Source organism: Podarcis muralis, chromosome 1 (assembly GCF_964188315.1).
Source record: "Podarcis muralis chromosome 1, rPodMur119.hap1.1, whole genome shotgun sequence".
Classification (NCBI taxonomy): domain Eukaryota; kingdom Metazoa; phylum Chordata; class Lepidosauria; order Squamata; family Lacertidae; genus Podarcis; species Podarcis muralis.
In genome coordinates this window covers 90,595,554-90,620,582 of record NC_135655.1, presented here as the reverse complement: position 1 = coordinate 90,620,582, position 25,029 = coordinate 90,595,554, and the positions used below count along the sequence as shown (strand labels likewise).

Below are 25,029 nucleotides of genomic sequence, written 5' to 3'. Positions count from 1 at the left end.
TATAGCTAGTTGGGGGTCTAAAAATATAATGAAAAATCGATTTACCCAACAAAAAAGCAATCCTTGCCAAGGAAGGCTGGTCACAGCAGTGCAGTGGAGGGCAGAGAGGGCTCTGTGCTTTTCTGGACCTATGTGCAAGCAGAGTAAGTAAGAGCATGTGCGGACTTCCATATCTTGTCTTTCTACATGTGATCAGAGAGCAAGATGGTATCTTACAGGGAAGAAGAGTTTTAAAACAGCTTGGTATCATGTTTTTATTTTATTTTACAAATATCCAGGTTATGTATTTAATTTTAAATCTTTATATGTATATTTGATGTTTTAAAAATTGTGAACTTTGCAAGGTGATTGGCTTTTCTAATGAGCAAAGGGACAGCTGTGATTCTGTTTTCCTGGATGTTGGAAAATCAAAAAGATGAATAAGGTCAGCACAGCTGCCAGGTCATGTGCTTTATTGCACTAAAACAAATGCATGTTAGAAATGTAATTAACTATAACAGTACAAGGGTGCAATGTATCAGCATGAGGATGTGGGACTTTGTAAAAAGGCTTAAGTCCTCACAACTTATTATATCCCACTACCATCTAGCATTAAAAAACAAACAAACCATTGCCCTTAATCTCTAGCTGAGGGTCATCCCAAAGATATGCTCAATACCAGCCAGTTAATCAATCCTGAAAGCCAGCTTGCCTGGACTTGCAACTGCGTCTGCAATCCTTGCTCACAGCTGGACACCCTTCTCCATCTGATATATTTTTTCTCTGTATTCAGCTTGTTGCTTGATAACCCATAGATTTCCTTTTGCCAGGATAAGAAACAACATATGGCAAGGAATACAGCTCCTGTGAGACCCCCACGTGCATTGGACTTGTAGCGTAGCAGAGGGTAAGGCCAAGGGCTAAGTTTCATTCGTGCCTCCTTGGTTTTAGAAATGTCACGCTGTCAAGTGGTCTGTTGCTCATGAAAGGAGGTTATAAAAATAAAAGCTAACCTATAGAACAGCTAAGTAAAAAGCATCCATTTTTAAAGAAATCCACTGCAAGTTGCATTTATATATGAGTGAACCACATTTCCAGTGAAGGTCTTAGAATTTGGTTATTTGAGGACCAACCTACCTGTGATGTTCATCACATAGTTTATCCATCTTGGACCCATGAATTTTCTTTCAGAAATAGCCACAAGGGGATCCTGGTATAGATTAAGATTCTAGGATGGGAAATGGGTGGATTTAGCTGTCCCACCCCTCCTGCTGCAGTTCTGGTATGGCCTGCTGCACTTTGAGACTACAAGGGGGGGTAAAGGGCTAATGCCATCCCACTTCCCACGTCACTGCTCCCCATTTGTTGGCTGTTTCCAAAATACAATGTGCAAACTCAAGGGCAAACCATGTGTTTAACATGTATACAGGTAAAGGGACCTCTGACCATTAGATCCAGTTGCAGACAACTGTGGGGTTGCAGACTCATCTCACTTTATTGGCAGAGGGAGCCGGCGTACAGCTTCCAGGTCATGCGGCCAGCATGACTAAGCTGCTTCTGGCGAACCAGAGCAGCGCATGGAAACGCCGTTTACCTTCCCGCCGGAGCAGTACCTATTTATCTACTTGCGCTTTGAAATGCTTTCAAACTGCTAGGTTGGCAGGAGCAGGGACCAAGCAACAGGAGCTCACCCCGTTGCAGGGATTCGAACCCCCGACCTTCTGATCAGCAAGTCCTAAGCTCTGTGGTTTAACCCACAGTGCCACCCACCCAAATGATGCCAGTCCTTGGCTTTGATGATGATTCTCACCTTGCTCTGCTCAAGTAGATAGTTTTATCCAATTTTTATGCTGTTTTATGAACTTTTTCAACAGAAGGGGTGGGAGTTTCAATTCCCATGGATGTCTGTGAGAGCCTCCTTAGTGATTTCTTTGATGCTTGAGTAGGTTTGTCCAATAACTTTTATGTATTCCCAAGCTTCATAAGGTTATGATAGATTCAGTAACAGATATACCAGGTAGTGATTTTTATAACTGTAATAGTGGTCTTTCCACAATCTTGGCATGCCCTTTATAGACCTTGGAGGGGATTTCTTTGATGTTTGCATTAGTACTAACTGGATACGGGGATTGTACAGGTAGGTAATGAATCTAAATAACTGGTTCTGCTGGGAAGTATATGGGGATGTAGTAGACCCATTATTATATATATACTGAATGAGCTATATTTCACCAGTATTTAGATACCTTGATTACCTACTCGTTTGTTTCTTAGCTCATTCAAAGTTCTGGTTTTAAACATTCAAAGATCTAAACAGTATCAGAACAGCGTTTCAGAAGATCTCAGTTAAAAATGAACTTGTTTGTTGTTGAGATCATCTATATAGAAAGCTGGCACTGGGTGTCCCTGCCTTCTAAGGGGGGGTGGCTTTTGGAGACAGGGCCTTCCCAGTTATGGTGGCTCATCAGTGGAAATACCTTACACATGGTGGTCACTTTGCACCAAAATTGTTTACTTTTAGGTGTCGGGTAAAGAGTATTCTGTTTGCCTGCTGGGACATATGATAGGTTTTAAGTGGCTTTAGCGGTCCAATTATTTTAAATTGCTTTTTTATCTACCACTTGCTGAAACTTTGCTGCCCATTTTGTTACTTTGCTTCCTCTTAATTTGACATGGTCATTGTTGCTGGTTTTGAAAATGTTCCTGAACCACGTTGATTTGAAAAAAATGAAAGATAGAACAGAAATATTTTACATTTCCAGGAATTTTTCCTGTGGGGCCTACAAGAGAAGGGAAAGAGAGGTTACTTTACAGCATGTTTCTTCCTTGGTCCAATATTCAGAGCCGACTGTGATTGAAATAAGTTGTTATGTGAGATATATATATATATAACAGTGAACAACAACAAAAATCCATGCACATTTAAAAATTCCTTTTTATTAAATTCTTGTTGGGACATTAAATCAATGTTGTGATGTTTTTATGATCTCTAGATACAGTCTGCTTCTTTTATTCTGCAGGATCGTTACATTTGTTTATTGAAAAAAGCAGTTCCTTCCTCTTAACATGTCCCTTTAGGGAAGTTGTTGTAAACCTGCCGAGTTTATCCAAGGCTGCCAACATTTCAGGTTGACAGTTTCAGTGGGGCATATAAATCTCAGGGCTAAATTGAAATCTGGGATTAGCATAGTCCTTGGGTTAGCACACAACATTTTTTTAAAAGGTAGAACTAGATGATTTTTTGAAAGCTGCTTCATCAGTCTTGCATTACAAAGTATATTTAATTAATTAGCTAAAACTGGATGCATCAGCACATTCTGCCATCACATTGACAACAACCTGTACTTATCCCCCCTCCCATTTTTGAAAGGAATGTTTGCCTGCATTGGGTGTCCCCCTCCCCTGCAACACATTTTAGGTTTATCTCAAAAAGTGTCCTTTGAACATTCCTTAATTAGGAGACTTGTGATGAATGTCAGACTAATTCTAAATTACTAGGGCTATGCTGCACATTAGGAAATCATAAATATTTACCAAGATATTTATATTCTGGATGTTAATGGGCTGCTTTAAATTCTCATTTAACATAAAAAATTACACTGTCAGGACTGCAAAAAAAAATTGATGAAACAAAACGTTTGAAGTGTGGAGGGGAGGGGGTAAGAATTCAGGTTTAATCAGGAGAGTCTAATAATTTATGGGTTTGGGACCATGAGATGACAGGTAACTGTTCTTACATGATTAATCATCTATCAAAATTTGCTCTTTTTTATTGTAGGTGGTGATGTCAAACCTTTTACACCAGAAGAAGCCAGAGAAATTGTGATGTCTCTCCAGAAACCTGCAGTTTTCTGCAACATGGCTTTTGATTGGCCAGCACTTAACTGGAATGCTATATATCTTGCTAAGCTATTGGCTGGAAAGAGAATGCGTTTTCGAATAGGAATGAAGGACACGGACGCAGGTAGGGGATGCTTAAATGCAATGTGCAGCCCTGTTCCACACTTCTCCTTACATTTATGTTTTTATTTTATTTTAAAACATTTGTCCCACATGTCAGTCTAGAACAAGATGACACACAATCATAATAAAAATCCTAAACATGAAAAAAATCTTAGAATAACAAATAAAACATCGTTAAACACTGAACAAACATAAAACCAACAGAACATGCAGAAATCAGCTGTTAAATATTTCCTGATAAAGATAAATAATTTTTGTTAATTTTTTTTTTTTTAAAGCATCTTAAGCACACATATCACCCCCAAGTATTCTGGAATAAAAATGGCTAAGATTGTCCCAAATGGATAGTAGAAAGTAGGCCTAGCATGCATTCCTAAGAAGAGTTTGACAGAATGAATGCCACCGTGTCTTGCTCTGTCAATGTCCAAAACTTAGGTCATATAGTGGTAGCATTTAGGGCAACATCTTAAGCACACACAGGAATTCTTATGGGAGGAGCCATTCACAAAAACAGAGGTGGGGAACTTGTGGCCCTCCGGGTGTCACGTATATCCAGCTTCCATCAGCCCCAGCCAGCAGGGCATTCAGTGGTCAGGAATGATGGGAATCATAGTCCATTGATATCCTATCAACCTACCCATGCTCTGGTCATGGGGTGGTAAACTTTTTTTGGCTCTAAAAACCAGATCCTTATGAGGATCGCTCTCGTGGGCCAAATTTGACGTCGCTCACATGCCATTTTTATGAAGCCACATGATGGACAGTTGGCTTGTTCTGCTCACCTGTCAAAATTCCTTGCACAGGTTTCCCAAGCTCCTGACTGCCAGCGCAACGGGCACTGAATATTTATGTATGATGAATTTGCGTACATGAATATACTTCGGTATGTTTTGTGGTACAGCCGCAATGGCTGCAAAGGAAGATGTCTTGTAGAGGTTCCATAAAAACATGCTGTAGCACAATTATGAATATAAATATACTGTACATAAAAGACGGATGCCTTTTCTTGTTGGGATCACCATGTTTTGGAGAGGTTTCTCCATAATAAGAGGAATCCTTATTAGGAAAGGATTTTGTCCCCACTGAGTTAGAGTAACAGTGCTCCCCGCTTTGCCAGCACAGGCTGTTCAAGGATTTGAATGGTTATTGGGGCACAGACCCATGCATGCACTAATTTATACATACAGGCATATCTGGACAAATTAAGGTTGTGGATTTCTGAGATCAGCACATCAGCACTACACTTTGCCAAGGGAAAGGAGCAGGAGCTCTAGGGCTCAGACCCCTGGGCTATCCCCTAACAATGCACCTGTGTTGAGCTTTGGAGAGGAAACAGATACCTGGTCAGAGCAGTTACCACACAGGGAGCGGGGTACCACGGCCCCTTTGCCAGAGTGTGTTGCAGCTTCTGTTATTGGGCACAATCGTGTTGCTGGTTGGCTATGGGGCAGCTGAGCCTGGCAGTCTCTGACCTCCAGGACTTCCTGCGGTTTGTTTGCTGGGGCTGAGCAGCCAAGAGGGCTTAAGCAGCTCAGTTGTGGTTAGAGGCAATGGATTATTGACTAGCTGGCAACTGTTCCCTTCCCAATACAATGCCGCTTATCAGTATTATAAATATTTTATGCGGCTTCATTCATGCAAAATCCTTTTAAATTCTTTGATTACTGATGTTGTGCAAAGTATTTATATATTTTTAAATGAAAATCGCCAAGAGTAATACACATTTCATCATTTGTCCTCTATTCACTGAGATCAATCAGAGCTCCAGTAATAGAATACATATTAATTTCTCTCCTAAATATTGCAACAAATCTACCATCCCTACAGCTTTGTGGCTGCCTGTGTGCTGCTACTGCTGGCAAATGCAGAAATGAAAAGGCATCAGAGATGGAACACCCAATTCCCAAAATATAGTCACTTGCTGTTTAGGAGGGACATGTTGCCTTTGGCACAAACTCCAGTGCTTTTTGAAGCAGATGAGAGTCATTTGTGAGATTGACTCTCAGGTTACCTTGGGTGTCCTCACTGTTTGGAGACTTACCAAATGACTGCACCTGCTTTCATGGACATACCTCTAGACATTTTTGAAGTGTGAGTAAATGAGGGTGGGAAAAGAATGCTGCAAATGCCCAATCTTTATATCCTCTAGGCCTCTTTCTTAAAAACTGCAAATGGGCTGAGAGGTGAATAACAAGGAAAGCACCAGTGCCGTCCAATGGATTTGGTAATAATCACCTGATAACAACAGCATTCAGTCCATAGAGACAAACTCTACTCAGGAAGCAGTACTGAGGTCAAAGTCTTTCTGTACCTTTCCATCCCTAACTTGAAAAATCCAGTATTAAGGCAACCCCCCCCCCCACCACCACTTGTGTGTGTCTGGCATAATACTATTGTATGCTAAATAGGTCAGATGTATCTTTGGGGAAACCCATTACACACCCACTAGAAATATGTGTCTTTCTACAGCCAAGAAAAAGTAAGCCTAGAAAAACATGTGACATATGTAATTGACGCAGTGTCTTTATGTCAGTTCTTGTGAAGGACATGACTGCCCCATTGGTTCCTTTCATTTTATTTTACTTTAGGTTAATGAGCTGATGTTTCCAAGATAGCTGCATTTCTCTGATTTAGTTATTCCATTATGATCGACTGACTGTACTGGTGATAGCTTTTAATTATTCACTAAGCGCCTAATGAATAATTTTGTATTTCTTGCTGAATCAAAAATAAATTAAATCGAAGTCTCTGCATTGGGGATAATGGAACCAGCTATACAGCCTTTTCCCTTTTCCATTAATAGTGAGGATTTTTCCAATAAACTATCCAAGTGAGAGATGTTTCTTGATTTTTTCCAAATATTTGCCTTGCTTATCTCAGAAAGAACCAGAGTTATATGAGAATATTGTCCTTGCCAAATTAATTCATGTATCTGAATGTCCTTCAATAGTCATATATATCTTTGTGGGGTAATATCCCCTTAATCAGCTCATATTTTCACAAAGTGATGTGTCTTGCATTCATGGTTCTACATCGATAACAAGCAGTGAACTGTAGTAGAGGGGAGAAAATGAATGCAACTAATCTAAAGGCTGCTATCATACATAGCCCAGATCCATAACTTACAAATTTGGTGCAACACAGGAATAACCCCCAATCCTTTTGTGGGGGTTGTGGAGGTGAATCACATGAGTGAGGCCTTTTCTCATAGGCCATTTCCCCCCACATTAAAGGTTATGTGTGTGGTAAGTTTCCCGCTGCTGCCCTGTCTTATGTACCCTGTACACCCAGGGCATATCTGAACCAAGCTAAAATATAATGCCAGGGCAGGGAACCTGTAGTTCTACACATTATCATTTTGTATTAAATTTCTATTCTGCCCTTCATCTGAGCAGTTTGCAGTAAAAAAACAACAACACACACACACAAAAATGTAGTAACAAACAAAACCAATACCCTACCACACACAATTTAAAAGGTCACATAGATTGTTTAATTAGCCAACGGCCTGGGAGAAGAGGATTTTTTTACCTGGTGCCTAAATATATGTAGCAAAGGTGCCAGGCGAGCCTCCCTGGGGAAAGCTTCCGCCCGTTAGCCATGCTTACTGTGGCTGATGGGAGCTGGAGCCTTACTTCGCCTGGGGGGGGGGGGTGTCACTAGTCCTCCATCCCTTGTTTGCTAGAAACTGCATGTGCACAATTTTATTATTTAAAGCATAGTTATGATTTCTGAAGAAGGTCTTTGTACAGCACCAAGCCAATTTCTGTATTTCTGATCACCAGGTTTGTCTTACATTCTTAGCCAATAAACCTTATAGTGAACTGAAGGGGTGGTGGAGAGAAACTGATATCCAAGCTGGCCATATAGAAAACTACAACAATAAGTTTTGTTCTTTTGCCTGAAGGAAATTAGAACAAATGTATGAGCTTGTGATGGTAGCAATTCCCATGCAGTCAGAGCAATGAAGAATGAATGCCCTCGGAGCACTGACTTGCTTGTAAGAATGAAAGGCGTCCATATTTAAGCAGCTGTAGAAGAGTACTGGAATGAAGGCTAAATGATTGTTCTGTCATTGCCATTCATGCAGTCCTTCGCAATTTGCTTTCCTCAATAATAATGGTTTCGGTCCAGTATATAATTTCATATATTACGGTGGTTTTTTTGGTGCAAGGACAAGCTCTGATGAGAAATGAAGGTTTCTGATTAGCCACAGGAAATATGTGACACAGTGCAAGATAGAATACTGCAGCCTTTAGTCCCGTGTGGTATGATGAAAAATTGTGACTGAATTTGCCAGAAACAAGATGTAGAAATTGATTCCATACAAATGTAGGTTTTTTTAATGTGCTGCCTAACTACCCTCTTCCCCATTCCCAGTGCATATAATATAATGCAAAGCTATATGGCTGAGGTGGCCCTCCAGATGTTGTTGGACTACAACTCTCATCATTGCTGATCATTGTCCATACTAGATGGCACTGATGGGAGTAAGGCTGTGTTCACGTTAGTGGCTTGAATCATTGTGAGGTGGTAACCCTTCCCCTGCATTTCCAAGTTGCTTTCTCATGCCGCTGTTCACATCAAGGCAGGGATAGGGATTTTTTGCCCAGTTGTTTCTTTCCTAAAGTTGGTGCAGCTTCCATCTGTGCATGCACCCTCATCTATGCATGCAAAGCTGAACGGTTCACACTGCAACATAATGGCAGTGCCTTTGAATCACATGGAAGGCAGTTGGCCTCAAATGAAACCAAAGAATATATGCTGCTAGTGCCAGCCCTTCATTTTGGTGCTTATGGTCCTCTACACACACACACACACACACACACACACACAGAGAGAGAGAGAGAGAGAGAGAGAGAGAGAGAGAGAGAGAGATAGATTTCATAATATATTTTGGGCCCTCATTGAAAGTCAGCTGTGATGGTCATCCTGTTTTCTTTTCCTGTTGAACAGCTCCTTTATCTTCCCAATAAAGGATTCCTGCTCTGTGAATATACCTTTTGAAGAAATGCCTTGAAAGAATTGTTTTGGCACTCCAATGAAACTGTCTGTGTCACTAATAGCATTTTGAAAAGAAAGGCCATTCTTGTTTTCATTCTGTTAACTGCCCTTATGTGCTCACAATTAAGGTATAACCTTTTGGAAAAAGACATGAAACCAGTAAATTCAGACTGGCTGTAAGAAAAGTGATAAAATAGCAAGCCAGTTGCAAGAGGTTATGCAGAGGGTTTTTTTTTTTAAAAATATCTTACCAGTTTCTAAATCACGCTCTGCCTTTTGAGCTACAGAGGGAATAGAAATAGTAACATTCCAAACGTATTAGGGCAATACCATTTATTAGGCCAACCGAAATGTCACAAAATAGCATATCACCTTTTGAGTCCTCCAGAATGCTTCATCAAGCTAGATGGTAAACAGAGCAAGGGGGAAGGAAACAAGTTGGCTGAGGGTGAAGCCATGGAGCCCGAATCTGGTCACAAGATGGCAAGTGGGAGGAGCTAGCAGATACTCACTCATACATGCATATGTACAAAATTTTATTTGTATGCCGCCTTCCTACAGTTCAAACCATGCTCAAGGCGGCTTACAACATGAAAAAAATACATATCTGCAAGACTGGAGCAAATGAAGAACATGGGCTATTTTCAACGTGGACTAGGCAGTTAGGCAGTAGTCAATGTTTTCTCCTCTAGGCAAAAAGGCAAGGTTGTCTGCCTGCCTCTCTATTTATGTACTCCACAAGTATTCAAATCCCCACATGCTGAAATGTTGACATGATTGACAGTGTACAAGCCCAGCACTGTTCAAATCCTGACACCTTAAACAGCCCCATTTGCAAGCTTAACAATATGTCGCTGATCACTGTTGTAGGGAAAAGAAGTATTTCTCAGAAAGATGAGTTAGTCGCTACTAGTTGAAACTGAGTCCCTGATCATATGTTTAAAAATCCACCCCACAAAATAGGCCCACACGGGAGAAGTAATATATGAACTGGGACTTATCTGCTAACACCAGAAGCCTCTTCCAACTTGATTCCTTTCAGAAAAGTACAGTGGTACCTCGGGTTAAGAACTTAATTTGTTCTGGAGATCCGTTCTTAACCTGAAACTGTTCTTAACCTGAGGTACCACTTTAGCTAATGGGGCCTCCTGCTGCCTCCGCTGCGCAATTTCTGTTCTCATCCTGAAGCAAAGCTCTTAACCTGAGGTACTATTTCTGGGTTAGCGGAGTCTGTAACCTAAAGTGTCTGTAACCTGAAGTGTCTCTAACCCGAGGTACCACTGTATCTGGCTACCACTTTGTATGGTTTAATTTGGTGTTTCCCAAACATTAGCTCCAGCCACATGGTAACCTTATTTTGAAATAAATGAAAATTTCAAAAGCGGTTTGTGACAACGCAAAGAAAGAAGTCAGTTCAAAGGAAGAGGGTAGGATATCGAGGGGAGTGTCCAAGTGCTTTGGATACCAGCAGCTCTTTGGGACCCAGTCAGAAACCAAGTTTGGAGAATTATAACTCGATTCAATAAGGGCATAAAGCTGCTCTGCTTCTCCTTTTGCAGTGCAAGCAAACAAGACATGATGTATTCAGCTATCCATCGTTTCCCAGTTTGCTTGAAATGGAAAACTATGGTTAATTACAGGCTTCTGTAATACACAAAGGGAGGACAGAAGGGGCTGCATGTGTGGGGAAAGGTGCATTCACTTCTCATTTCACTGAGCCAGGATTTGAGTTTCTAAATTCTCCCAGAGTCTTCTGAGAATTGGAATATTTAAAAAAGCACAATGCTTCTGGATTGCCAGCCTTACACATTTTAAGATTGGGGGCTGTGGACCTTAGCATGGATCAGGGCCCCTGTTCCTTAAAGCAGTTGTGTGTTTACATGTCCTAAGACATTTTCCCCTGAAAAGCTACTGTCAGGGGTTCAGGGAGAGAGGCACAGATGAGGGAGGAGACTGAGAGCGAGGGGGAAGAATCCCGGAACGAGGAGGAGGAGGAGGACAATGACTTGAGGGTTTCCATGAGTCTTTCAAGTGAATCGGAGGATTCCCAAAAGGGGGCGCCCCTGGTCAGGCCAAGGGGAGCCACAGGGGGGACTCGTCAGGAGCAGGGGAGCAGCAGGGAAACCCCGAGTAGGAGTTGGAGATCGGGGCCGGCTTCCCCGCCGGAACGGAGTGAAGAGGGTGGAGTTCCCAGTGTGACAGACGAAGCAGAGCAGGAAGCAGAGAGGGGAAGGAGATCGGGGCAAGACGTCCTGCCGGAAGGGGCGGAGAGTAGCACAGAGAGTAGTGTAGCTGTCAAGAGGAAGGTCAGAGGTAGCGAACGCGCGCCAAGTTCAAATGTGGAGGCGCGCGGAAATGCGGAGAGCCCGGAGGAGGAGCCTGGTCCCAAAGCACGGAGGAGGGGGGAGCAGGCGTCTGGGGACTCAGCGTCAGGGGAAAGCAGGAGGGAAGGAACCCAGGGGGGCAGAAAGACCCTGCGGAAAAGGAAGGACAGGAAGAGGTGGACCAGCAGAAGCCTCTTAAACTGGTGTGGAGGCGGGACTGATTCAGAGGGGACTTCAGCGGTCTAAGCGTAACAGACGTGGGGCTGCGCGCCTCGGCTGTGGAACAAACAATGTACTTCAATAAAGACTTTTGTAAATAAAGTGGACTTGGCGTTGGTCTCTTGTGAGCTGGGACCTGAGGCGGCCCTGACAGCTACTTTTTCAGAAAGGGAAACCTAGGAACCTGAGGCCTCTAGATACATGAATCCTTCTAGTTATACAAACAACAGAGTAAAATTCAGAGTGACCATCAATCCCAAGGAATTAGTCATAGAGTTTGTCATTTGTGCTGCATTTCATCTGAGACATTCAAGCTGCTGTAATTTCATTTGTGGCTTTATATTGCATTTAACCAGCAGTCTGAGCTGAGACACAAAAGTTATTGTTTTATCTACTAAACTGCCTCGCTCCATATCTATTCTTTATTATTGGCATTGTGTTCAGTGTGCATGTAATGCTGTCTCTGCTTATATTGCTTTAGCTCCTCTGTTTGAAACGGAATGCAGCTACGTGGAAGCTACACTTGAAGAGTTTCTGGCCTGGAGTGGGAAACAGCCATCGCGTTCCTGTGGACCATTCAGTGGTTATGAGTTGTGTAAATACTGGTCTTACGCTGACTATAAGTATATTGCTAGGCTATTTGAAGACAAGCCAGAAAATTTCCAGGTGCGTTATTAACCTCTTCTTGTCCTTTTCATGTCGAAACTATACAGAAACACCTAGGGAATCTTCTGGTTCTTACACAGCCAGTAATTAGTGTAGCATACTGTAATTTTTATTTCATTTATCATGTTTTTAGCCTGCTTTTCCTTCAAGGAGCTCAAGATAGTGTACGTAAAGGTAAAGGACCCCTGGATGGTTACGTCCAGTCAAAGATGACTACGAGGTTGCAGTGCTCATCTCGCTTTCAGGCTGAGGGAGCTGGCATTTGTCCACAGATAGCTTTCTGGGTCATGTGGCCAGCATGACTAAACCACTTCAGACGCAACGGAACACCATGATTGAAACACCATTTACCTTCCTGCTGCGGCAGTACCTATTTATCTACTTGCACTGGTGTGCTTTCGAACTGCTAGGTCGGCAGGAGCTGGGACACCCCATCACAGGGATTCCAACCCCCAACCTTCTGATCGGCAAGCCCAAGAGGCTCAGTGGTTTAGAGAACAGCGCCACTTGTGTCCCACAGTGCCACCTGTGTGCTTTTCCTTCAAGGAGCTCAAGATAGTGTATATTGTTGTTACTGCTCAGCCTTCATTTGGCCCCTGTGAAGGTTTTGCTAAGAGGTAATCACGAGGCCAAAATCTCCAAGTGAGCATCATTATTAAGTGGGAATTTGAATCTGGTTCTTTCTGGTCTAAGTATGACACTCCAACCCCAACAACACACTTGCTGGGAATTGGGAAGTCTGTGTTTCAAATCTCACCACCATGACCTCACTAGATGGCCTCCAAGCTGCTATTTTTCTCATGCTTAATCTCCCTCAGCAGCGAATAAGGATAATATTGCTTGACCTGCCTTATAGGGTTGCTGTAAAATTGTATGTGAAGCTCTTTGAAAGGTCAAAAACACAGTATAAAAGCTAAGTATCATTACAGTTTATGGAGATATGAAGTATCAAGGTTTTTTTAAATAATAATAATAATGAAATATAGTTATAGATTTGCCTGACCAAATAGTCAGGGTTGGGGTGCCATTGACTTGTTTCTATAACTATGTGTTTTTGGTCTTCGTTACACCAGTGTTTCCCAACCTTGTGCCTCCAGCTGTTTTTGGACTACAATTCCCATCATCCCTTGCCACTGGTCTTGCTAGTCAGGGATGATGGGAGTTGTAGTTCAAAAACAGCTGGAGGCACAAGGTTGGGAAACACTGCGTTACACTGTATGCATAAGTAAGAGTTTGATGTGTGGTAGGGGAATATTCACAAATATACATGTAGGTGCTCTTAGGGTTGTATCCAGCATTGCAGTTCTGCTCACACCACAGACTTCTCCTTGTGCAGTGGAACTTTCCTCTCCTCCCTCCTGCAACCCCCCGCACAAAAAAGTCTGTGGTGGAACAGAAACCTCAATGTGCCCAGGGATATTGGATTGAATTCTGTCTATGGGTGCCTGTTGCCTCTCCCTGGTTTAAGCAATCATGCATTCTTTTGAAGGCTTGAATAGGCCTATGATGAGGCCAAAAGCTCATTCAGTCATGGCATGAAGCCCCATTTAAAAGTCCAGACCAGATACCAAGACAGACTTCTTAGCCATGGATGGGTTTTCTTACAAGTTCCCATCTGTATCTCCTGTTTATTTTAGGTTTTATTTAGATAGTTTTCTAAGGTGATTTGAAGGGTACGAGAAGGCCATCTACCCTTTTTTTATTTATAGTGATTAATAGGGCCATTTAGAAGTTGTTTGAAATTTAGATTGTGCTGTTTATCATTTACAGTTGTGTGACTTAAGGTAATGATTCCATTATTTTAATGTATGAGCAGTATCTCACATCATCCAGGATTTTTTTTGTTCACTTGATATTACATTATAGAATTTTGAGATATAAATCATAGGCAAGATATATACATGAAGCTTAAATAGAAATAAGTCCTCTTAAAGTGACATATGGGTATATTAGCTCTATTGTAAGCAGCAAGCAAAATAAATGTAATTCAGAAGGTAATGTGCCATCTGTTATGGTTGGGATACTTATAAAATGCATTTCTTTTAGCTGTGGATCTTTTTACTGTAAAAGAAAGAGCAGCCCATTGTGCCAAGATTTCAGTACTTAGCAATTTCTTTTCAGTTCATTGGATAAAAACTATTTTTCCCATAATCATGTCAGGTATTTACTGAGACTGCGGCATTTTTTTAAAAAAGAACCCTCTTTTAAAAATCTAATATTGATTAAGCTCACTCTCTTTCTTCTTAAGTTGTGGCAGAATTCAGAAAGTATTTAGGTGTGAGATTAAAGTATAGGAATGGTTATTACCCTTAACTTTATCACTGAAATACTTGTATTGGATTTTAAATTTTATGACTATGGAAAGCTTAGAGCACAACTTTTTCCTTTGCGGCTTCTTGAAGCTTCTGACAAATGTTTGTATTAGGCTTTAGTATTTCTTTCTGTAAATCAAGTAACCCCCTACTGTTTTTTCATTCATCTGGAACCTTATCATTCACCTTGACGATTCCCAAGAATTGAATCTCAGAAAAAGATGTGCTATCTTCTAGGGAGTTAGGATTTACTGAATGTTTCTAGTATGCAAGAGCTTGGACTACTATTCATTTATTTCAAGATTTCTAAGCCACCTTTCAAAATGTAACATTTTCCCAAAATGGCATATGGTCACCAAATGTTGAAATTGCATCTGTGTTCAACAACCATGGTGAGGCACTAGATCTGGCCAGTAGGCCACATCCTTACTTTACCTACCCCACACTGGCTAAATTTGACAGGCGAGCAGCGCTGATGGGGAACTCCCTAGTGCAATGAATCCCCTTGGAGCTCTCTGACAGTGGCGATCAGCTGTCAATAAGCCCTGCTTGCCAAGAAACAATCAGGAGTGCACTTGAAGCTCCCAGTCTTACCACGTCTTTACTTGGCTCATGCCTGATGCCACACATTGTGTTGTTTGCCTCATGGGCCAAATTAGCCCACAACTCAGAGGTTACTCACTTCTCATCTAACATATTAAAAATAAGAGAACAGCACACACAGAAATTGACCAGCCATCCCACTAAAGCCATCTTACAAAATAGTTTGACGAAAGAGTCATAGTTGTTTAAACTAACCCAAGCTCTTTAACTAAAGGTAGATCAAAATTGTTTAGGCCTACCTAAAGGAAAGCAGGAAAAGAGCCAGATCTATCTCTTGGGGAAGTGAGTTCTACAAATATGAAGCCAGAATCAGAATTAAAAATGTCCTCAACAGATTGGAGGACTGGGCTAAAACTAACAAAATGAATTTCAATAGGGACAAATGTAAGGCTCTACACATGTTGGACTAGATGACGCGTGGATTCCCTTTCAGCTCTGCAATTCTATTAGTCTATGAATGAAAAGACCTTGTCTCTTCTGATTGCCAACTGGCTGGTAGGACTGCAGTCAGGTTCTCTACAGTCAATCTTAGTTCATATAGATAATGTGCTCCCAAACCATTTAGGACCAAGAAAGTTGGAGAATTCTGTTATGTAGAGCAGGGAACTACAATACTGGTGTTTCTCCAGACTGTGGCCCAGAGGCCAGAAGTGTTTCCTGCTGCACAATGTAATAAAGTTGGTGCTATTTGGTAGTGATGTTTTCCAGAATGTACATATATATTACATACAAAATCCAAGACAAAGGTATAATGCTTGTGTTTCCATGCCATGGTAAGATATAAACCATGGCTTATAATGAATAAGCAGCATGTTAGGACCCCTGGATGGATATACTACCTGCAACTATATGAAGGAAGGTCCATAGCTTAGCAGTAGAAGCCATCTTTTACATGCAGAAGGATGTATTACTTGCATCTCCTGTTACAAAATCTTAGATAATAGCATAGGAGAGAGCTATATCTGAGGCCCTGGAGAGCAATCGCCAGCTGAAGAAGACAGCATGGAAATAAGTGGACCCCTGGCTTTGACTTGGCACAATGTGGTTTCATATTTACATAGTTGAGGAGGGTTATCATTTTTATTCTGTTCTTTAGATATATACCACTGGCTTGACTATCTTGCTGAACAAATTGGTAATTGATCAGCTGTCTTTTTGGACAAATTGTAGCCATTGTTTTAGGTGATTTGGCATTGAATCAACTGTCCATTAGATTAATTATACCAGCCAGGGTAGCACAGAAAGTGGCAAAAAGTGTCCAGGTATGCAAAAATTATTAGATATGTAGATCAAGCACACAAACACCTCTTAAATAAATCTGGAGTGTGGCAAGAGCTGACACTTCAAGCATTTTCCTTTCACATAAGTACTGGGTTAGTTTGGATAGCTTAGAATTGTATTTTTTTCCAGTTTAATAGATTTTACAAAGTAAATATTATGCATTTGGTACATAAAATGATAAAGGATCTGAGCAGAATTATTTTTACTTTTCATGGACAATTAATTTGCACCCTTCTTTTTTGGTTAGAGCACCAAATGTATATTCTCCCCTGTAAGTTCAATTAATGGCTGCTTAAATAATGAAATGAGTCTCATTTCTGTACATCAGCAACCAAAATGCCATGAATTGCCTTTAAACCTTCATGGCATGTTGATTCTATTGTTTGTTTTGAAGGAGCCCAAATTCTAGGTATATTGTTCTCTGCATAACTAAATGACTGCCCTCTGAGACATGAATACTACATTCATCATTTGAGGCACTTCTCTGAGTCTCCTGCCACCTGAGGTTAGAGGGGTGGTGACTGGAAAGAAGGTCTCTTCCAACTTTCCCCAACCTGGTGCCTTCCATCTGCCCTAGCCAACATGACCAATAATCAAGGATAATGGGAGTTGTAGTCCAAAGAGAGGTGGGTGGGGGTGGCCTGCACATTTTTTGCTTTGGGCCCCACCCCCCTGCTGGCATGCAGCCCCCAATGTAGTGACACATTTGCCCCCCTCCAATACATGGGATAAGAGATTGGAGCTCTACCAATTAAGAATGAATAGTATCTAAAATTGAATGGCTACTATCCATTGTGGCTATCCTGTGCCTCCACAGTTGGAGGCAGCAATGCTTCTAAATACTAGTTGCTGGAAACTGCAGAAGGGGAGAGTGCTCTTGTGCTTGAATCCCACTTGTTGGTTTCCCACAGGCATCTGATTGGCCATTGTGAGAACAGGATGTTGGACTAGCTAGGCCATTGGCCTGATCCAGCAAGCTCTTCTTATGTTCTAGAAATCATACAGATTCACCAAACTGTGGTGACACTGTGATTACGAATTTCCTTTCTCCCCCCCCCCCCCGAGGTTAGTTAATTGCACATAGGGAATTATTTGTTTCCTCAGACAAAGAGTGTTATTGGAATAGTGAGATAAAAACTTAATGCCACTTAGGTTGGCCAGATGTTGGTGCAGTGGTAGCAGATGGAAACAGCCAATCCGTTTGTCTGTTCATTTGATTGATAGATTAAACGTATATCCTGTTCCTTCCAAAGAATATGTGGTAAACATTATCCATGCCACAGGACAGGATGTCAGAGAGAGTCCATACTTGTGAACAGTTATCTGGGATGACGCCTCTTTTTCTTGGATAGCATAGTCATCTGTATTCTTCTGTCAAGTACTGAGAATTTTACAGCACATCGGGTACAAAAAAATGATGATTAAATGGTTGCCTGTAACTCCCTAGTCAGTACTTACATTGAGGAAACCTGCCACTTGGTGAATGGCCCTCTGAACCCACCACTTGATAGGCCACAAAGAATGATTTGACTGGCGTGAAGTGTACATATCTAGATTAAAAGCTGCTTCCCTAAACAAGGCTCCCTTAGCTCTGTTAGCTCAAAGGTAAGCTCTATTGAACATAATTTTTCAGTTCTGATTCATTTCAGTGAATCTCTCTAATGGCACATATACCCTATGGCAATCTGTTCGGAGGATGGGGGCAGGGAGAAGAGTAGATAGAGCTTTCTGAAGATCCTATACCCACAAAGGATGAGAAAAAATCCAAGAGGTGGAGGGAGCTTAGTAACACAACATATATTCAAAACATGATTGCTTTACCTGAAGTGTATCCTTTCAACAGGACATAAGATGGTCTGACTTTGGATTTCCTGAAAGAAATGGAAGAGAGAGTACTCTGTGGATTGGCTCAGCAAGAGCTAACACTCCTTGTCATTTGGACTCCTATGGGTGCAACTTAGTGCTACAAGTGCAAGGAAGGTAACATTAACTATATATTGCCATCTGTGCAACCAAATGTGATTGATTCCTGATGATGATTCCTTCTTTTTGAATGTTTAGTTGATGTTTTAATTTTCTCAGGCTTTTTGTGATCGGGAGAGCCCCGGGCTCATTATTAAGAAATAGTAATGTTCTCAAATGAGAAAATCAATTTGAATTTCTCTTGATATTATTTATATGAAATATCTTGTTAATCTTGGAGTAAACAGCTACGCTGAGTGTGCATACTTCTCCTGCTGTCACACCAATACAGAGGTGCTGCTTTTCTGCGCATACCTGACTCATGGAATTATACCAGTGCATTCTAAAGTTCTCTCTTTATAGCTGAGTCATGCCCAGTTGAATAATTTTAGACTTGGTGCTTACTGGTCTTATGGGGAGGGGAAAGGTTCTTTAGATGATAATAGGTATTATATCTTAAGCACTGCCAGAAGAGACGGAGCCACCTGGCTGTTATGGGGCAAGCTATTTCCTAAGTTGGGTGCAGCCATGGAGAAGACCCTATCTCTTGTCACAGCCAACTTTGCTTCCAGCATAGGCAGGATACCAGAACTTAGGCAGGAGATAGTTTGGTACAAGGAAACTCAGTCTGTTATGTAGCCAGATCACAGAAAGAGAGGCTGCATTTTCATTAACGGTCATAGCTGATTCATACTAGAAGGCCTCCACACAATCAGAAGGCGTATGGGAGCCCCAAACAGTTTAGCATTTTCCTTATAAGAAAGGCGCTCCAAATTCCTGCTTATTTTGTGCATCCTTTCCTAAACATTTTCCAGTTCTATGCTGCCCTTTAATGAGATGGGGGAACTGTAACGGGACATAGTACTTCATGTGTGGCTGCAACATGGATTTGTGGTTCGAGGACCCGACCCCCGCAATGTGAAATGAATACGCAAGGACACGTGATATAAGGTTAATGGGCAAGAAAAGGCCACAACTTTATTGATTACAGCAGTGAAAAGGTATTGGCTTAGGCATTGGATGTCTAAAACAAGGGGGTTTATTCACCAGTAGGTGGAGCCTGTTGATGCTAATCCAACTATAGGCTCTCCCCTGATGTCACCGAGGGTCGTGCCATGGCCTCCCGCCAAGCAGGCATCGGACAGAGTACACGACCGCCAGAGGCGGATCCAGTTGACTCGCGACGGGACGACGGAGAAGAATGGCGCCGCAGCAAAAGGCTGCTGTACACGCCCCCTCGGAGGCACCTGGTTGGGTGCCTGCCGAGGTGCGTGGGCACCAGCCAGGTGAAAGGAGGAGGCAGGGGGCTAACGCCCCCTGCTAGGGGCGGAGCTCGGGCTCCTGCCCACAACCACTCCCCTCTCTTCCAGGGAGGAGAGTCTTTCTATCTCTTCTGTGTGTTGCACGTCAGTTGCCATTTTATTGCCCATTCACCCTCTCCAGTGAAATCCTTTTGGGGCTCTTCACAGCCTGCTTTGCATTTCACCATCCTCTGGCCGCCTTCTGAATAAGATGACTGCTACACCTCTTTTCTTGTTCCTCCCTTCTCCTTACAACATCTTACCTGGGAGAATGCAAGTCCAAAACTACACCTTACGCACAAAATAACAGAAAGAATTGCTAGAGAAGAAAATGGTACAGAAGCTGGAGGGTATGACAATGAAGTGATGGTTGTTGCAGGAGGAAGGAAAGGGAGACAGCCTGGATCTGAAAGCCAGGCAGTGCCAATTGCTTTAATTGTGCTCATCAGATTGCCTTTTGCTTTTCCTGTCTATGGTGTCAATAAACATGTGAGAGCATCCCTCTTTTGTTGATTATGTGGCTCTTCTTAAATTCCATAAATTTGCTGCATGGGCTATTATTTTAATTACTTTTCCTTTTACTATTTCCATCACTTAGACTTTTCTCCTTATAAAACTTTTTTATGTGCTCATTTGCTCTGCCTTGTGAATTGACAATTCAGCATTATGGATAAACACACACAGACACATTTTTTTAAAATAGCTTAATAACAGGATTGCAGGCCTGTTCCCCAAGATCTCTGAAATCAACTTGGATGTTTCACTAACCCTACAATCCTATCCATGCTTACCTGGATCAAAGCCTCATTAACTAACGAGAAATGTACTTAGAAGTAAACATGCATCAGAACCATAGGAAGCTGCCTTATACTGTAGTCCAGTAATATCTACTTTGACTCTCTCCAGGGTTTCAGGCAAACATGCCTTTCACAACTTCTGAAGCTCTGGACTTTAAATGTTCAGGATTGACCCTGGGACCTTCTGCATGGAAGGCATTTGTTCTATCAGTGAACTATGGCCACTTCCCCCAATTGCTAGGATTGGGTTGAACATGAAAGTAAATTAGACAGCAGACTCCCTACAGAAAAACCTTGCTTTATGTTGTTAGGTTCTTCAAAGAGAGAAGAAGCATGCACTTGCTAGGATTTTCATATTATGCTAAACTCCCATACCACCAAGGGCAGAGCCAGGAAATTCAAGCAATGGGGGTCTATGCACCACCCTGGCATTTTATGAGAGTTAGGTGTCTAAATAGACAGATTGCTTTCCTTGGACTAAAGTATGGTGAGCATAAAAGACAACTGAGAGAGGAGGAATAACCAAGATGCATGCAAGAATATAAACACTGGATATGCTGTATGTCATAAATATATTGAAATATGGCAGCCAAACTACTGGAAATATGTAAACTGGAAATCTCCCACAAAGGTGCGCCTTTTGGTTTGTTCAGAAAAATTAAGATCCTGAGTAGAGTTAACACAAACTGCAGTATCAAGTTCAATACAGAGTTGGTTTCTCAGAAGTAAAGGCAGAAGTGAGTCACTGAAGTTTGTTGTACATGTTGTCTCCCTTCATAGCTGTATCCAGGGAAATGTAGTCCTGACTCATAAATGTGTTGTTGTTTTTAAAGTGATGCTCCCCGCCTCCTTAAAATGGTGCGTGACCATTTAGTGCATTATGCTACTTAATAAGTGCCTGTTTTCCAGCTTCTCACAAGTCTTAAATAGGATGCTCGTTTGTGGTATTGATAGACTTGTTTGTTTGCAGTTGCTCAGCCTAAATGGGAGACTGTGACTTGCATTATCTCTGCTTCCAGGAAAAGATGGCATCTCTACCCACCTGAAGACTCCAGTTTCCTTTATCCTACCAGAATTCCCTATGAAGAATCCAGCGTCTTCAGCAGGGTCAATGTGGTCAATCCTGATTTGAAAAGCTGCCCACAGTTTAAGAAAGCAAAGGCCCATGTGGTTACGCTTGAACCTGGCCAGGTAATTCCTGAACTCTAACTTTACTCTAGTTTGGAACCTTTGTTAAATATAAAATAGAGAGGAGGGTTGGGTGGGAGTAAACAAAGAAATAAACGAAGCTGGGAGGAGGACCATGAAGTCTGTCTTACTTCTCCCAGTCTCACTAAAACGTTTTGCATTGGATGGAGCGTTCGCTGCTGCTGGCAGATGTATCCACTGAGCAGAGACTGTTCCTGCTGGTGGAAAGAGAGGTGGGGCAACTTACAGCAATGTCCCTTTCCGTCTGTAGTCCTCAGTGGCACCTCCCATGTTATTTCAAAGGATTCCCCAACTCAGAGCAGTTTTCCAGGGTCTATAGGAGACTGCAGTGGGGGGGGGGGGTGGGGGGTGTTAAAATAAAAAAAACAATTTTCTCCTGTTCCACCACTGGGATTCCTCAAGCTCGATTTGAAGCCTTTTGGGGATTGAAGAAGTCTTTTCGTTCACAGGAGGCAAAGTCTTCTGGATCTAAACTTGTTTGTTTAATGCCATTCTCTAGCAAGTGAAACCTTTCTGGCTCATGTACTTTCACTTGTCTTGCAACTGGACCATCTAGAAAAAGCCACCATGCTTCACAGACATTTTACCCGTTAGTTTCTCTGAATCCTGTACTTAACAGGCTTCTGGGGCTGCTCTGAAACTATCTCATATCTGCAACTCACAAGTTTTACAATGTATTCTTAATGAATAAGTGTGCAGAGCCAGCAAAGAGCTTTTACTTACGCTTTTGTGGTGATGGATAACTTCCATAATGGAAACACTTGCCCAGCAGCTACATCACTTGTATTTACAGCACGCATTAGTATTTCAGTAGAGAATCGCAAAGTACTCTTAACAAGGTCATGTGAAAGTTGATTAATCATATTTTACTGAGGAAAGGAGACCACAGTATCTGAAAAGCAGCCCTGTGAAGGATCTCTCAATGTGTCAGGCCATCAGTACTTAAGGGTCACTAGAATGCTCCTTCTAGATGAATTTCTCTATAGTAGATGTAATCACTTCTTTGCTTAACATGTAACTTACTCTACAAAATGGGCTGGTTTTACCGATTCAGATACCCGCTTGCTGGAAGTAAGTGCCACTGAATTCAGTGAGACTCACTTTTTTTTTATTTAAGTCTTTAAGGGAATGCAGCACATTGATGGATTTGATGGAATCTCAGCATCCGGGTGGCGCTGTGGGTAAAAGCCTCAGCGCCTAGGACTTGCCGATCGAAAGGTCGGCAGTTCGAATCCCCGCGGCGGGGTGTGCTCCCGTTGCTCGGTCCCAGCGCCTGCCAACCTAGCAGTTCGAAAGCACCCCCAGGTGCAAGTAGATAAATAGGGACCGCTTACAAGCGGGAAGGTAAACAGCGTTTCCGTGTGCAGCTCTGGCTCGCCAGAGCAGCGATGTCACGCTGGCCACGTGACCCGGAAGTGTCTGCGGACAGCGCTGGCCCCCGGCCTCTTGAGTGAGATGGGCGCACAACCCTAGAGTCTGTCAAGACTGGCCCGTACGGGCAGGGGTACCTTTACCTTTACCTTTACAGCATCCTTTATTGTGTATCTTACAAGACAGGGAGGGTCCCTGGTGCCCCAAAACTCACAGAGATAGTTTTGGATAGACTTATCTATGGGTTACACCACAGAGCCTAGGGCTTTCCGATCAGAAGGTTGGCGGTTCGAATCCCTGCGATGGGGTGAGCTCCCATTGCTCAGTCCCTGCTCCTGGCAACCTAGCAGTTCAAAAGCACGAAATGCAAGTAAATAAACAGGTACCACTCCGGCGGGAAGGTAAATGGCGTTTCCATGCGCTGCTCTGGTTCGCCAGAAGCAGCTTGGTCATGCTGGCCACATGACCCGGAAGTTGTACGCCGGCACCCTCGGCCAATAAAGAGAGATGAACACCGCAACCCCAGAGTCGTCCGCAGCTGGACCTAATGGTCAGGGGTCCCTTTACCTTTTACCACCCTTTTATTTGTGGTCCTAAAGATTGAAGCAGGATGATAACCTGTTAAGGCTGTAAGGCTAACGTTCTCCAATTCTCTTTGTGACTTTTTCCCCTTTTAATGAGTTGTTTTATTAAATTTATATTCTATGGGCGGATTCAACTACTCCATTCCACTGGCAAAATTCAGCACAAGGACTCCTGCTGGCACAACAGGGCTTTTCTCCTCTTTTCCCTCATGTGCCCCCCACCCCGTGCCTCCCCCAAATCCACTCTGGAGATTTGGGAGAAACCTGAGCACAATGTGGGTGGGGGGCGGACGGGGAAGGTGAGAGATCATTCCTTTGGGCAAGCAGGAATGCGCAGGCTGATGGCATCATATCCTTAGCATTGCATTGAATTCTACTGTCACCTGTAGCTGCATTTTAAAGTTACTGTGAAATCTGCAAAAAATAAGTTCTTTTTAAAATGTGTTTATATTTCACCATTTGTGGTGGCCTAAAACACACACACACACACACACACACACACACACACACACACATCCCATACAGAATATCAAACAGTATGCTGATAACAATAAGAATAGCAATAGCAAAACATTTCAGTTCTTTGAATCAAATTTCATCATCTGCCCATTCCCTCGCAAAATAGAGGCCCCTTACCTCCTACACATACTCACTAAAAACAGTAAAGAATGAAGTGTTTTCAGTGCCCATGGAACATCTGAAGTTTTAGAAGTGGGCATGTATAGCATTGTGCTGTTATGGCACTTTCAAAGCTATTTTCAGTGTGTTCTGTTGTATAGCAAATTAACATTTTATACTGCATAATAAATGTATTCCCAGTGCCCCAAATTAAATGATTTTACTTCACAGTTTTTCTCTCCTGCAGCAGAGTAATGATCTTTGCTCATCATTTTGTTGATGTTTTCAATAGATGGTGTTTTTTGTTTTTCCTCTGTTTTTTTTTTTAAATTGCCAACAGTGGGGCATTGCCTTGTTTTCGGGTTAAAGAATTCAATGTAGGCATTCTGTTTCAGTGATTAGGAATGGTAATGAAGCAGTAGTGTCACTGTTTTTAATTAAGCTTCAACTAATTAGAAGTCAAATCTTGTTAAAAATAGAAGGTTTAAAGGCCAGCTGCTGGTTCCAGTGCTCTGAGGTGCTACTTTGCAAAAGACATGCTAGTATAGCTTCTTCTTCTTCTTAATCTCTGGCAGCCACTGAGTGGACAGAGACTTGAAGCCAAGAGAACACATGGCAATGCCAGCCTAGGTTTCTACTTCAGAATGCAAGTGAGGACATAGAACCATAAGACCACAATACCCCAAGGACCGCCTCTCCCCATATGAACTGACCCAGCCCCTGCAATCATCATCTGCAGCTCTTCCTCATGTGCCCTCTCCATGAGAGGTCCAGAGGGTGGGAACATGAGAGGAGTGGGCCTTTTCTGTGGTGGCTTCCCATTTGTGGAATGCTAT

At 42.3% G+C, this 25,029-nt stretch overlaps 1 protein-coding gene across 4 annotated transcripts in view; it reads left to right on the top strand.

Annotated features, from left to right (window-relative positions):
• HSPBAP1 (HSPB1 associated protein 1) overlaps positions 1-25,029 on the top strand; it is a 50,573-nt gene that overhangs the window by 9,498 nt on the left and 16,046 nt on the right. For 3 of the 4 annotated variants that reach the window (XM_077934861.1, XM_028743257.2, XM_028743248.2), the window contains 4 exons: positions 3,758-3,943; positions 11,971-12,155; positions 18,195-18,331; positions 21,431-21,602. In XM_077934861.1, coding sequence (XP_077790987.1) covers positions 3,758-3,943; positions 11,971-12,155; positions 18,195-18,331; positions 21,431-21,602 — 680 coding nt within the window. The remainder of the gene's footprint in view (positions 1-3,757; positions 3,944-11,970; positions 12,156-18,194; positions 18,332-21,430; positions 21,603-25,029) is intronic. The other variant, XM_028743267.2, reaches the window with a different exon arrangement.